This window comes from Empidonax traillii, unplaced genomic scaffold, assembly GCF_003031625.1.
Source record: "Empidonax traillii isolate 1590-97213 ecotype Southwest subspecies unplaced genomic scaffold, ASM303162v1 scaffold51:size1492887, whole genome shotgun sequence".
NCBI lineage: Eukaryota > Metazoa > Chordata > Aves > Passeriformes > Tyrannidae > Empidonax > Empidonax traillii.
In genome coordinates this window covers 1,130,995-1,144,040 of record NW_020955244.1, presented here as the reverse complement: position 1 = coordinate 1,144,040, position 13,046 = coordinate 1,130,995, and the positions used below count along the sequence as shown (strand labels likewise).

At 47.4% G+C, this 13,046-nt stretch overlaps 2 protein-coding genes across 3 annotated transcripts in view; both read left to right on the top strand.

Annotated features, from left to right (window-relative positions):
- Positions 1-6,285: 6,285 nt before the first annotated feature.
- Positions 6,286-12,775, top strand: ZNF367 (zinc finger protein 367). The gene is made up of 5 exons (XM_027879155.1): positions 6,286-6,670; positions 7,303-7,453; positions 8,991-9,110; positions 9,491-9,629; positions 10,187-12,775. The coding sequence occupies exons 1-5, from the start codon at positions 6,320-6,322 to the stop codon at positions 10,425-10,427; spliced, it is 1,002 nt and encodes a 333-aa protein (XP_027734956.1). The 5' UTR covers positions 6,286-6,319; the 3' UTR covers positions 10,428-12,775.
- SLC35D2 (solute carrier family 35 member D2) overlaps positions 10,447-13,046 on the top strand; it is a 22,702-nt gene continuing 20,102 nt past the window's right edge. Inside the window, exon 1 of one of the 2 annotated variants that reach the window (XM_027879159.1) lies at positions 10,447-11,014. In XM_027879159.1, coding sequence (XP_027734960.1) covers positions 10,965-11,014 — 50 coding nt within the window. In that variant the 5' untranslated portion in view covers positions 10,447-10,964. The remainder of the gene's footprint in view (positions 11,015-13,046) is intronic. The other variant, XM_027879158.1, reaches the window with a different exon arrangement.

The following is a 13,046-nucleotide window of genomic DNA, read 5'->3' as shown; positions in this document are numbered from 1 at the left end:
CCTGTGTGTGGGGAATGATTCCTGTGTGTGGGGAATGATTCCCTGTGTGTGGGGAATGATTCTTGTCTGTGGGGAATGATTCCCTGTGTGTGGGGAATGATTCTTGTCTGTGGGGAATGATTCCCTGTCTGTGGAGAATGATTCCTGTCTGTGGGAATGATTCCCTGTCTGTGGGGAATGATTCTTGTCTGTGGGGAATGATTCCCTGTCTGTGGGGAATACCTGTCTGTGGGGAATGATTCCCTGTGTGTGTGGAATGATTCCCTGTCTGTGAGGAATGTCCCCTCTGTGGGCCATGGTAAATTCACTACACATACAGCTTTGCTGGGAAATTAATTTTGTCCTTACCCTGAAACAACCCCTGCTGTATTTCAAAAGGCGGGGTTAAAGACATTCCTGTCAGTGTGCAGAACAAAACTGATTTAACTGGGCTGTACCCTTTCTAGCATCACAGCTTTGCATCGATGTAATTAATGACAGTAACTAAGTCGGGGCTTTTATCCACCTTAAACAAAACCCTGGTAGTTGAGTCAAATGCCTCAGGCTCTGACGTGCTTCAAATTAAAAGCATAAAATTCTAACTCAGTAAAGGGAATATATATATATAATCATTATTTCTGCACAGTTCTTATGTTTTGAAAAGTAGCTAGCCATATTAACATAATCAACAACAATTTCTGTAGAAATTTTCATGAACACAATGAAGTAACAAAGTACTGCATAAGAAACGTTTACTTAGATCAGCTGTATTTGCCTCTAAGCCGTTGTTCTGTTTTGTAGAATGATGAAACTACACGTGTTTTCAGTGACAAAAAGGAATTGGGAACCTGTCGTTGTCTGTGAGGACGACCAAAATAATAAAACTGGGCATTCTATGACGATGGCCTAAATTCAGCTTTTATTGCTTCATTCAGAATATCACATCTTGTCTTCACATAGCTGCATTCACACACTGTTCCCGTAGAATCTTACATACTAACACCAGTCTTAGCTCTATTATCTATATTTACCACTAGCCTTCACATATGATTGGATGTTCACCTCTTACTTACATTCTTTTCCATGCTGCTAGGCTGCATGGCCTTGCTGCATCCTCCGACAGAAGCCTACTTTGCCCTGCTCTAGTCTGGAGAAACATATTAACACTATCACATTACTGCAACACATTAAAAAAAACACACACAAAAAAAATCTTCTTCAGGCCTTTCTGGAGCCATTAGATACCAGTGGCAGCATCCGCACTAGATTTCCTCAGCGCACACTGCATCCAGAAAGGTCTTTAGACATTTTTAAAACACTATTTTTATTTAACTATTTTACAAGTTCGAATCAAACCTTTTTGAAGTTTTGCTGTATATGAAAAATGACAGATGAAAGCGCATCATTACTGACCGTAATGTCCTTGCAGCTTTAACGGGCACTTTGGAGGTCAGAGTATCTTTGGAGAGGGATGAATATGAGGAATTCAGAAATATTCCAGCAGTAAGATTAGAGATTTGGTGTTTATGGAATCTGGCTTTGTTTTTATGAAGTTTCACAAGAGAAAAAAAAAAAAAAAAAAAAAAAGTAAGTCTAACATCTCAGAGAGATTCCACAAAGACAGCCAAAAGTAGCGTTTGCTGTAAATGTATCTTGCCTTTACCTGTAAGATTCTGTTCTGTAAAATTAATGTAAACCCTTCCAAAAAGTCCCCAGTTTTCTGACGCTCTCAGCTGGGAACCAAAAGGAAGTTTCTGTAGGAGAGATTTCAAATCCCATATTTGCAGCGCTAAGCACAGGTGCCTGACCTTTCTGACACCAGGTTACTCATCTTTCTTCAGTCAAGATGAGGGCTGCCTGCCAAAGTTTCTCCTCCACCCAGGTTCTCCCCACAACTGGATTTTTCACATGCACAGAGCATCAGTCCTTCACAAGCTTGCCAAGCAGGTGTATGGGACATAAATTCCAGACATGGAATACGGCATCTTTAGCAGAAGACCTCTTGCCTCTGTTGTTTTTTGTTTGGGTTTTTTTTTTTTTTCCTTTGTTCCTTTTTTTTTTATTGCAAAGGGCAAAGGTGCCTAATTACAGGAGACAGAATTGCAAATGGAGATTGGTGTTTCCCTGACCTTTACAGCAGGGCAATTAATCACCAGCAAGGGTCATCCTCTCCTTGACCCTTCTTACAGACACTCTCTCATCGCTGGACATCTCATTCTCTAGTGCCTAAAATCTCCTGAAGGAAGAGTTTTCTCCTGCCTGAAGGAGAAACACCCTGAACCCACCACTGGGCCCAAGGTCCCATCCTGGGGCAGGGCACCAGAACAGGCGGAGAGGGTAACTCCGTGTCACTTAGAGGGTTTAGCCCTCATCACATACATTTTCTAGCAATGCAGTTCTACTGAACAAAATTAACTACATGAAGTCTTAATCCAAACAGCAACGAGCCCCCTCAGCCGAGATGGACAAGCTGACAGGAGGCACTTGTTGAGGAGCACACCCAGTGTGAGCTGGGCATTGTGCCCTGTCTGGCACGGAATGCCTGGAGCCCCAGGAAAGGCAGCCAGTCACCCAGAGACCCTGCAGGACCCGACCAGCAACGAGGAAACCCCAGGTATTGATATACTGATTCAACAGAAAGAAAAACTTGGAAGATGTAGTAACAGAGACTGAGATAAAAGGTACTATGACCAGTGCTAAGTTACTACACAAGTCTGTATTATAACATACAATTGGGTCACGTGCAGTGTGGTTACGTATCTGCTCTTATCTATCTAAAGGACATCACCTCCTCAAAGCTTTCTGAATTTTGAAATATCACTAGAAATGGCTGAAGCATGCTTTAGAGAGGCAAAGTACCTCTTTTCACCTCCATCTGTCATGTGTTTGTGTTCTGTTTCAGGGAGTTAGTTGTTCTTTTTATTTCAGAGTTTATTATCCCAAAACTCCGTAACCATCACATCCTTCTTGAGCCTAACTAGCTGGATACAACACAGGAACTTTTTCCTTGCTTTCTCTTGAATCCTTGCTCCCTATCCTTTTACAATCTCTGTAGTATGTCATGTGTGATAAAAGGTAAACCTTGTTGTATAAGCAGGATTTGATCTGACTGTAGGCTGTATCATGTTTAATTATCTTAGTCCTTCACCTCTCACAGAGAGCTTTCTCTTTTTTTTCTGCACTAAAATATGAATGCTTTAATACATTAAGCTCGTAGCATAGCATCAAAGTATTATAAAGAGCAAACACATTTAATGTTGCTAAGACACTACAGCTCAGATGACTCCTTTGGAACTCTTTTTACATAATGTTGCATGAACTGTTACTTTAGTTCCCTGTGTAGTGACAAGCAGTGCGTTTTACGCCCTTTAAGCCACACAGATTCTGTGTGCATGTTTCCTCTCCCAGTAGCAGGATCTGGACAGCAAGTTCACTTCGTTCTGGTTACTGTTATTACTACATGAAACACTGTTGTTCAAAACAGTTAAAATATCAGAAGCGACATCAATTCACTTCTTCCTTCTTTTGCGTTGCCTCCATGAACAAAGTTCTATTACTTGGCATTAGAAAAATTTACAAGATCTATGCAATGAAGTGAATCTTCTGCCAAGCCCTTGAATATCACCACAAAACACAATGGAGTGGCACAGGCTAAATACGGACATATTCAGTTGATCGCAATACTCTGCACCATTCCCAGTTCTGTGTACCAGCTCATAATACTAATTCCACCTGAGTTCCTCAGCAGCTACACGTACCATTAGGCAGGTAACTTTGGAAAGTTACAAAGAGTACTTGCAGTTTGGGTTTTGGGATGCAATTATTTTGACATGAGTCATTCCCCCCCCCCTCCGCCCCCTAGATTTTAACACACTTCTCTGTATTACCGCTCCTCTGCAACATCGTTATCTTACCAGAGCCGTTCACAGTGGGTTATTTCTAAGGCTACAGGTTTTCCCGGATCCAAGCATATGGAAACCAGTTTGCTCGTTCTGGAAACAAGTGTTGCAAGCTGCAGCATTTTTTTTTTTTCCTGGCCTGGTAATCATGGCCTGAGTTGGCATAGTAGTGCCTACTACTTTAACAAGTCTTAAAAAAAATAACTTTAACAAGGACTTTAACAAGTCACACTGACTATGAGAAGCTGGAGTATCATTCCTATGAACAAGAATTCGACTAAGCAAAAATCTGAGTTGGTTTAAAAGGACCGTTGTGACAAACCAAGCTGCAATTCATAATGAAAGGGCTGCCAATCTCAGGGTGGATACTCAATACTGCAGTCCAGTCCTACAGCCTTTCCGTGCTCAAAGAACTGGTGCAGTCATATGGCGCAAAATTGGTCTTCCCTGCACTTTCCTGTTCCTGTCAGAAGTGATGGTTGCCAACACTCTTGGAAACGTACGGACTGCGGTGAGCATAACTGATCAGGGGAAAAATCTCACTGTTTTTACAGCGCTGTGGCTTGTCTGTGCTGCTGATATTGGCTCTCAAAATTTAGCTATTAACGTAAGAAACAGGATTTAATTCTTTCTCTTGGCCAGTAAGACTCACTGTGATGGTAAGACACTGAGGCAAAAGGAGTATGTTGATGTAACACTAGTAGGCAACTTCAGCATAGAAGGCCCACATCAGAAGCCGTTAATGTGCTCCTGCTTTGGAACAGTGAATTCTATTACTTTAAAAAAGAAAAAAAAAACCAAACAAACAAAACAAAACAAAAACTCAACAACAAAAAACCAAAACACACAAAAAGAACCAGCAGACAAACAAAACAAAAAAAAAAAAAAAAAAAAAAAGCCCACACACAAAAAGAACCAGCATAAAATAAGTGAAGTGCTGCTGCCTCTGATACAGCTAAATTCTTTTCAGTTTCAAGTAACCAGTTCTTCCACACATGGAACACACAGCTCTTACACAGGTGAGTTAAAGCTGACCCAGGCCCAGGCTGTGGGAGCCCTGCAGCCTCCCTGTTTGGGGTAACAGGCTGCACAACCGCACTGAGTGTCGGTTTCAAAGGGGGCAGGCCGGAAGACCAGATTTTAAGATGCCATTCTAGTTAATCACAGTGTTTAAATGCCTGAACAGCTGTAATGGATTGAGAAGGGAAAAAATATTAGGAAACCAAAACGAAACACCCGAAGACCTCCACCCCTCAAACAGTGACACACAAAAACCAGTGAGCTGCACAAACTTCACGGAGTCACAGAATAATCAAGGCTAGAAGGGACCCCTGGAGAGCATCTGCTCCAAGTCTCCTGTCGAGGCAGGGTCACACAGAGCAGGTTAAACAGGAACGCGTCCAGGGGGGTTTGGAATGTCCCCAGGCAAGGACAATCCAAGACCTCTCCGGGCAGCCTGATCGAGCGTTCCGCCATCCTCAGCGGAAAGAGGTTCTTCCTCATGCTGAGGTGGAAGTTATCATGTTTTAGTTCACGGCCACTGCTCCTCGTCCCGTCGCTGGGCACCACTAAAAGGAGGCTGGCACCATCCTCCTTAAACACCGCCTGCCAGAGGAGCCTCCTGCCCGCTCACAGCGCCCGGCCCGCTGCAGGCCCGCGGGTGCCTCCCGGCGCCGGGCAGCGCGCTGAAGGGGCGCTTCCCCGCCCGCGCCATGACGGCTGCGCCTCCCGCCAGCACCGCCTGTCCCGGGCTCCCGGAGCGCCCTGCCCGCCGGTGGGGAAGGGGGAATGGGGAACAGGGATATGGATGGCGCAGGGCCCGCGGAGCGCCACCACCCCCCACGGAGCGCTCCGCCCTATGCGCGGCCCCTTTAAGGTGCTGGGCGCGCCAAGGCCCCGCGCGCCGGGACCGGCCCCGCCCACGGACACAGCGCGCCAAGCCCGCCCGCGCGCGCCGGCCCCGCCCCTCCCAGCCGCCGGCCCAATCAGCGCCTCTCGCTGGGCCGCCTGCCCAATAGGATGGCGGCACCCGCGGCGCCGCGAGCTAGGGCCCCGCCTCCTGGGGCGCGGCCGCCGGCTTCCTCGCCTCGCGATTGGCCGGCGGGAGCGCGCGCCCCGTGACGCTCGTGCGCGGTGATTGGCTGCGCGCGGGCGCGAAACGTAACGCGGGAAAAGCGGCGGGCCGGGCCGGGCGCGGCGGCTCCTGCGGGCGCTCCGGGATCGTGCGGGCGCTGCCGCCTCTCCGGGCGGAGGGGCGCGGGGGAGAAAGGCACCGAGACCGCGCGGGGCCGCCGTGCCCGGGGATGAGCGGCTGAGGCGGAGCCGCGCGGCGACAGGTGGCGGCGGCCGCGGGACCTCCGTGCGGCCACACGACACACCGCGGAGAGCCCTCCCTTCCGTCTCACCGCGCTCCCGCCGCCGCTGCCCGCGAGGGGTCGGCGATGGCGGAGCGGCTGCCGCCAGGCCCCCCCTCGGTGATTTTTTGCCAGGACTCGCCGAAGCGCGTCCTGGTCTCCGTTATCAAAACCACGCCGATCAAGCCCTTCCCGGCGTGGGGCGGCGGAGAGGAGCCGATGCCCGTCCCGCCGGTCCCCACCAGCCCCGGCTTCAGCGACTTCATGGTGTACCCGTGGCGCTGGGGCGAGAACGCGCACAACGTGACCCTCAGCCCCGGCGGCGGGGACGGCACGGCCGGGCCCTCAGCGCTGCCGCCGCCCCGCGGGGCCGCGGGCAGAGCCCCCGCCGCGGACGAGGAGCCGGCGGGGAGCGGCGGCCGCCACCGGCACCCCAAGGTGAGCCGGGGATGGGGACCCACCCGCGGGGCCGCCCGGGCATTTAAAGGCTGGACACTTCCGGCAGCGCCGCGGGCACGGCGGGGCGGCTCGGGATTGGGATGGGATCGGGATGGGATCGGGATGGTGTCCGTGGAAAAGCCCCGTGCTCTGCCCTCCCAGCGGCAGGGCCGTGCCCGGTCCGGGGCTCCCCAGGACCGTGGGGACAGGGAGCTCCTGCGGTGGGCACAGCACGGGCTGCGAGGGGGATCAGGGGACAGGAGCGTCTCACACCAGGAAGGGCTGAGGGAGCCGGGCCTGCTCAGCCCTGAGAGGAGACGCGGAGGGGACCTCGTCAAAGCCCGTAAATACCGAGTGGGGGTGCCAGGAGGACGGAGCCAGGCTCTGCACGGTGGTGCCGCACAACAGCACAAAGGGGAACGGGCAGAAACACGCACAGAAAGTTCCACCCGAACGTGGGGAAGGCGTTCTTTCCCGTGTAGGTGGCCACACACTGAACGGATTGGGTTGGTTCTGTGCTGTCAGGGCACCGCTGTCACCGTCCTCAGTGCCGGCACTGCGGGGCGTGCTGTGCTTGTTGGCCGTGCTGGGAAGGTGCTGGGGTTCACTTCCCTTGCTGTTTTTACACCCAGGATGTGATCAGACGCGGCCGGCCGAGAGCAGACACCGTCCGAGACCTGATCAGCGAAGGGGAGCACTCCTCCAGCAGGATCCGCTGCAACATCTGCAACAGGGTCTTCCCACGAGGAAAGTCGCTGCAGGCCCACAAGCGCACTCACACGGGTGAGTAAAGGGGTGCAAACGAGCCACAAAGCAGCCCCTCAACACTCGGCCTGATAATATTTTATTGGAACTGCGAAATTAATCGTACTTTACTTCCAGCGCTTGCCGGTCACTCAGAGGCTTTGTGTTTGTGTGGGGAGGTGTAGCAGCAATTTGGGCTGTAAGAGTATAGACAAATTACAGAGATATTTTATCTGTTGCAGTCACGGACTTAATTTGTAAGAGCGAGAACTTTCCTGTTATTTAATTCCCTATTGGTGTTGTGTTTTTCACGCCACAGTGGAAGTTTTCCTGTAAGAGGTTGCAGTAACTTAGAAAGTGGATGACAACTTCAGCACTGTAACACCCTAGAAGTGTAGCTTAAATGTTGAGAAGAGAGTCCATGTGCTTAAAAGTAGCGCCCAGTTGTTTTTTCCCACCACCTAGGATTCATTTTCAAGAGTGGAAGTGCTCATGCTAATTCTCTGAACAGTATTTAGAAGGCAGCTTGCAGTTAAGTGAAAGTGTATGATGAACTCATTCAGCTGGGCTTCAACTGGAGATACTGTTGGTTTAGGTTTTTCAACCAAGCAAATACATTTTTTTTTTAATTAATGTTTCAGCAGCACTCTGTATTTGCAATAAGGTGTGAACTAACATAGATCACAGCACAGACACAACCACCAGCACTCCCCCCAAGCCAAGCAAACAAAAGCCCACACAAACCTTGGCTCCCACCTTCTCTTCTTCTGATTCAAGTCCCTAAAACTAATCTAGATAATAAATTTAAACAGCAGTTTCCTTGTGGGTTTTTATTCAAAAGACAGTATTATTTCACCTGGTTGTGCAAGGAGCTGAACTTTTAAAGAACTACTGAACTAAGCAGAGCTTGCCCTGGTGTCATTCCTCTGAGTCACCTTTGTGTGGTCTCCTCCCTGAGGAGCCTTTGCATACTGCCTGCAGTCCTCTCCAGGAAGGAGACACCTGCTGCCTTGTTTCTTCTGGTTGCAGTTTGCGTGGAGAAGTCTTCCTCTGTTCTAAAGAAAACTTTGTTGACTTAGGTCTGGAGTAAGTTTCTTCTGCAGCCTCCATCATTATGACTTTTCTCAGAAGCGAGACTTTCTCCCAGTGAGATATTTCTGCAACCTCATATGCTATTGTAATGTTGACATCAAGTATTTCACCCTAGTTCAGGCTGTGTTAAGGGTAAAATTTCTCTGATTACAATTTGAATTACTTTACTTGTCCATTTATTTCCTCTGTTTCTTGCTCTAAAGGTCCATAGTTTCACGGGACAAAGCTTATGTGGTGTTATCCCAGAGTCTTAAATCAGAAAACACGACAAGGGGAAAAATATACTTCTTTTCCTCTCTGGAAATAAGTATATTGTCCAGTAGCATAGAACATGTACTTCAGAGTAAACGTGGATTTTTTGAGTAGGTGCAAGTGTCTGACTGGCTAAAAGCAAACTTGCTTGTTTAAGGCTCAGGCCGGGGATCAACACTGGATGCTGTGACTTACAGTCAGCTTTCATAAATCTCTGTTCCTTATTTTCAAGGTGAAAGGCCCTATTTATGTGACTACCCAGATTGTGGGAAAGCCTTTGTACAGAGTGGGCAGCTCAAAACTCACCAGCGTCTCCACACGGGAGAGAAACCATTTGTCTGCTCGGAGAGTGGTGAGTCATCAGACAACAATTTGCAGCATTCTAGGGTCAGACCAGTACTGGAAGTGTACGCAAGTTCACTTGGCAAAGATACATAAAAGCTCCGGGAGTTTAATTTTTGGCGGGACTTCTGGGGTAAGTGGGCAAATGTGTATCTAAGGCTTGCATATGTTCTCTGCCACTGGATACTAATGTATAAAATTACATGTATGTATATATATGTATATAATGTATAAAATGGCACGTTATGAACCATGCAACTACAGCATGCTGTTTTCAACCAAACTTGGGGTTGGGTGATAGGTGGCCCCTTCATCCCACAGATGTTACGCTCAGTCACCGTCTGGCTGCTCTCCGTAACGTGTTCTTCATTTCCACTGTGTGTTTTTAAGGCTGTTTGAGCAGATTCACTCACGCAAACCGTCACTGCCCAAAGCATCCCTACGCCCGGCTGAAGAGGGAGGAGCTCACGGACAGGCTGACCAAGAAGCTGACGGCTGACAACAAAGCTGTGGCTGAGTGGCTAGCAAAGTAAGTTCCCTCACGGTGTCACCTTTCTTGAAACGCTTACAAGGGTGGTCTGACAAAGCGTTTTACTCTTCAGAACAGTAACACCCCCCCCCCAACAAACCAAAACTATGCGCTCCTGCAGTAAATATCAGTCCTCCTTAAGGAGTCTGAACTCCCTTAAGACAAAGTTCCTCGTGAGACTTTTTTTTCTTCCAGTTTTTTGTTTTGGTTTTGCTCTCTGCTTAAATGCCCTTCTTTGCTTGATCAGCACCTGCTAACACCTTGTTAGTGCTACAGTCTTGCTGAATTTGCCCTTGTGCGAGGGGCAGCAACTGTGTCTGCCTGCTGGGAATACCACGTAGAGGAGAAGTCTGTCACAGGTCTTCACTTGGGCGCTTTACACTTAAAATACTGAATGAATAAGGTTTCTGACAGCTTAAATGCTGCCATATAAGGGCTGAATACAGTCAAGTGCAGTGCTTAGTCGGATGCAGGGCAGGTTTCCAGCAGCTGTGGGTTGCTGTGCTGAGTCAGGTGTACTCGTTTCACAAGGCTCTCCCCGCCTCTGGTGTTTACAGGTACTGGGAGACCAGGGAGCAGCGCGCCCTTGCTTTGAAAACCAAAGCAATCCAGAAGACGGACCAGGAGCAGCAGGACCCCCTGGAGTACCTGCAGTCGGATGAGGAGGAGGACGAGGAGAAGAGCAGCGCCCGCTCAGCCGCCTGCCTCCGCCGCCTGCAGGAGCAGCGCGAGCGCATGCACGGAGCGCTGGCCCTCATCGAGCTGGCAAACCTGGCCGTGGCGCCCCTGCGGCAGTAGATAGGAGCAGTCTGCCCACACAGAACGTACCTGCTGGTGCCACTTAACCAGTTAGACCCCGAGCATAAGCTAAGCACCTTATTTGCTTATTACATAGGCTGCTATCTTGTAGAATTTATGAAGAATGTCGTTGCCCCGCAACGCGGGGCGAGAGAATTGCACTTTTTGTTGAGGTAGGAGACAGGTGTAAAGTTTCTTAAGTATTTTGTAAATATGGGGTTGGCAAAGTTACGTGTCACGGGAAGCTAGATTTTGCAAGGTTAACTCATTTATTTGGAGCAGTTTTCGCAGGAAGCACTTGCTGAACAGAGCCTTCGCAATCAGCAGAATGGTACACGTGGCCAAAGAAGGCTGACAAAAAGAATTTATCTGACTATTTAAGCAAATTTATAAAAAAAAAATGATAGGTCTGGGGATACTGTTAAACAGAAACAAAACTGTGTTTTTTCTAATGTGTCAGTATGTCTTTACCTAGTATCAGCAGGGTGAAAGGCAAAGGTTAATCATCTCAGCTTGCAGTGGGAAAGGAACTGCTTCATGCAGGAAAACCCTAAGGTTGTTCAGTATCTTCACTGTGACTGCTCAAGGTATGAGGCTTGACTTTGCTGCTTTACATTTTCTGATTTGATTTCAGCAGAATCTCTTGGTAGCACTTGTTATTCCTAACATGTGATGTTGGGAACTTTTGCACATTGTTTGTTTTATCTGAAAATGATTAGTCTTGCAAAGTCTAGACAAAACAATTGGTAATACTTTTTCAGATGTTTTTTTTGACCCTGTAGTGATTTGGCACTTGACTTTGTTTAATAAAGGGGGTATTTACAGGGTGGTGTGGATCTGTAGTAAAGTATTCCAGATCTTTTATTAGCAAACACTAAGTTTTAAAGTATTGCTTTTATATGATGATCAGCAAGTAGGAGCCTCCATACTTCTGTGCCTAAAGCCACCTTACTGCTTTATTTCAGGATAACATGCCGATTTTGTGTTCACTAACCGTAGCACCGCTATCAGTTAAACACTGCAGGAGAGTATTCACTATACAAATAGGAAATAGGCTTCCAAAGATAGATACAAGTGTGTTAACAGTTGGATTTCATGTATTTCCCAAATAAATGAAGTTACAGAATGCTGCCTAGTACTCATGCTGATGTAAAATGTTTAACAGGGTATCTTGTCACTTTGAGAATGTTGAGTGCTTTTCAGTAGCAGTCTCACGGTGATCTTTTTCCATACTTTGCTTTGAAGGCAGACAGAGATTCCTAATATTCTAACAAAGGTTTGTGTTCAGATGGGACTTCTTGTTGTGTGGTTTTGTTGTTGGTTGTTGTTATTAAGCTACTGCTTAAGGGGATATTAATAATGTGCATTTACTGACGTGCTTGCTTTAACTTCTTCCTTTTGTTGAAGGTCAGGAAATTCAAATGAGAAGGGAAGCCTCTTTCCCTCTCACTTAAACAAGAGGAAGAAATAATTTTATCAATGACTTGATAAAGGCTGACCAGATGCATACAGCTGTTCCAGAAAAGTAGAGAGGTTTTACACCAGGAACTGCAGCTAATGAAGTGTGTTCTCTGATAACCTGTTGTGTTTGAAAATCTCATTAACCCAGTTCATTTAAACCTTGTGTTGATGCACTTCGCTAAAGAGTAATTGAATAATTAAAATAAAAATCGCTGTCATTGAATGTAAGTAATTTTGCACCAGTGATACGGTTTAATTTTTGCTTCAGCTCCTGAAAAAAAGTAGGAAACACCAGTCTTACTAGGCTTCTCAGCCTATGTAAAACTGGTAGTTCATGTGTGTGGGATTTGAGTTTCTCAAAAAAATTACATGCTGTAATTACAGACTGTTAATCTGGCTTCACGCAAATAATCTGATCCCAAAATGAGCCCTGGACATAAATCCGTTGCAATTCTGAATCATAACTCAGAATTGCTCCCGAGTAGTATTTCACAGGGCGGAAGACTCTGTAATTGCCAGGTGGTTGCAGACTGGTGTCATAAGATTTGAGTTTTTTTCCCTAGTCAGCTGTAATGCTTTGGGCAACTTGCAGGGTATTTTCCTCACATATGACAAGTACACTGACTTGTACTTAGCCATAGACAAAAGTTCAGACAGCTGAAGCAGTTTTGGATCATGACAGGTTTTGGGTAAAATACCAAGTAAAAGAAAAACCCGGTGTGTGTTAAGACTGCTTTTTATTTTATTAAGTGATTTATGTACAAGGAGTTGTGAAGTGTTCAGTGCTTTGAAAGATTAAGTTGTAGTTTGGCATGAGTTAAAAGCAGAAGAGTTGATGTGCTGTCATTCTAATAGACGCTTTGAATAAAAAGTTTAATTTTCAGGTTCGGTGTGTGCTGTTTGGTTAAGTGTTCAACCTCCTCCTTGTTTCTGTAATCCTGGCAGCCCGATTTGTCACAGAGGGTGAAGGTATTTCTTTTTTTCCCCTGTCGGTCCACGTTTGACCCGAGTTAAACCACCCGAGGCGAATTCCACGGAGAGTTTTTTACAGTTTGACAGACCCGTGTGAGCGCTGCTGGTGTGGAGCCGGGGCTGGCTGTCCCCTGTCCCTACCCCCTGCCTCCTGTCACTGTCCCTGTCCCCTGTCCCTGTCCTCTG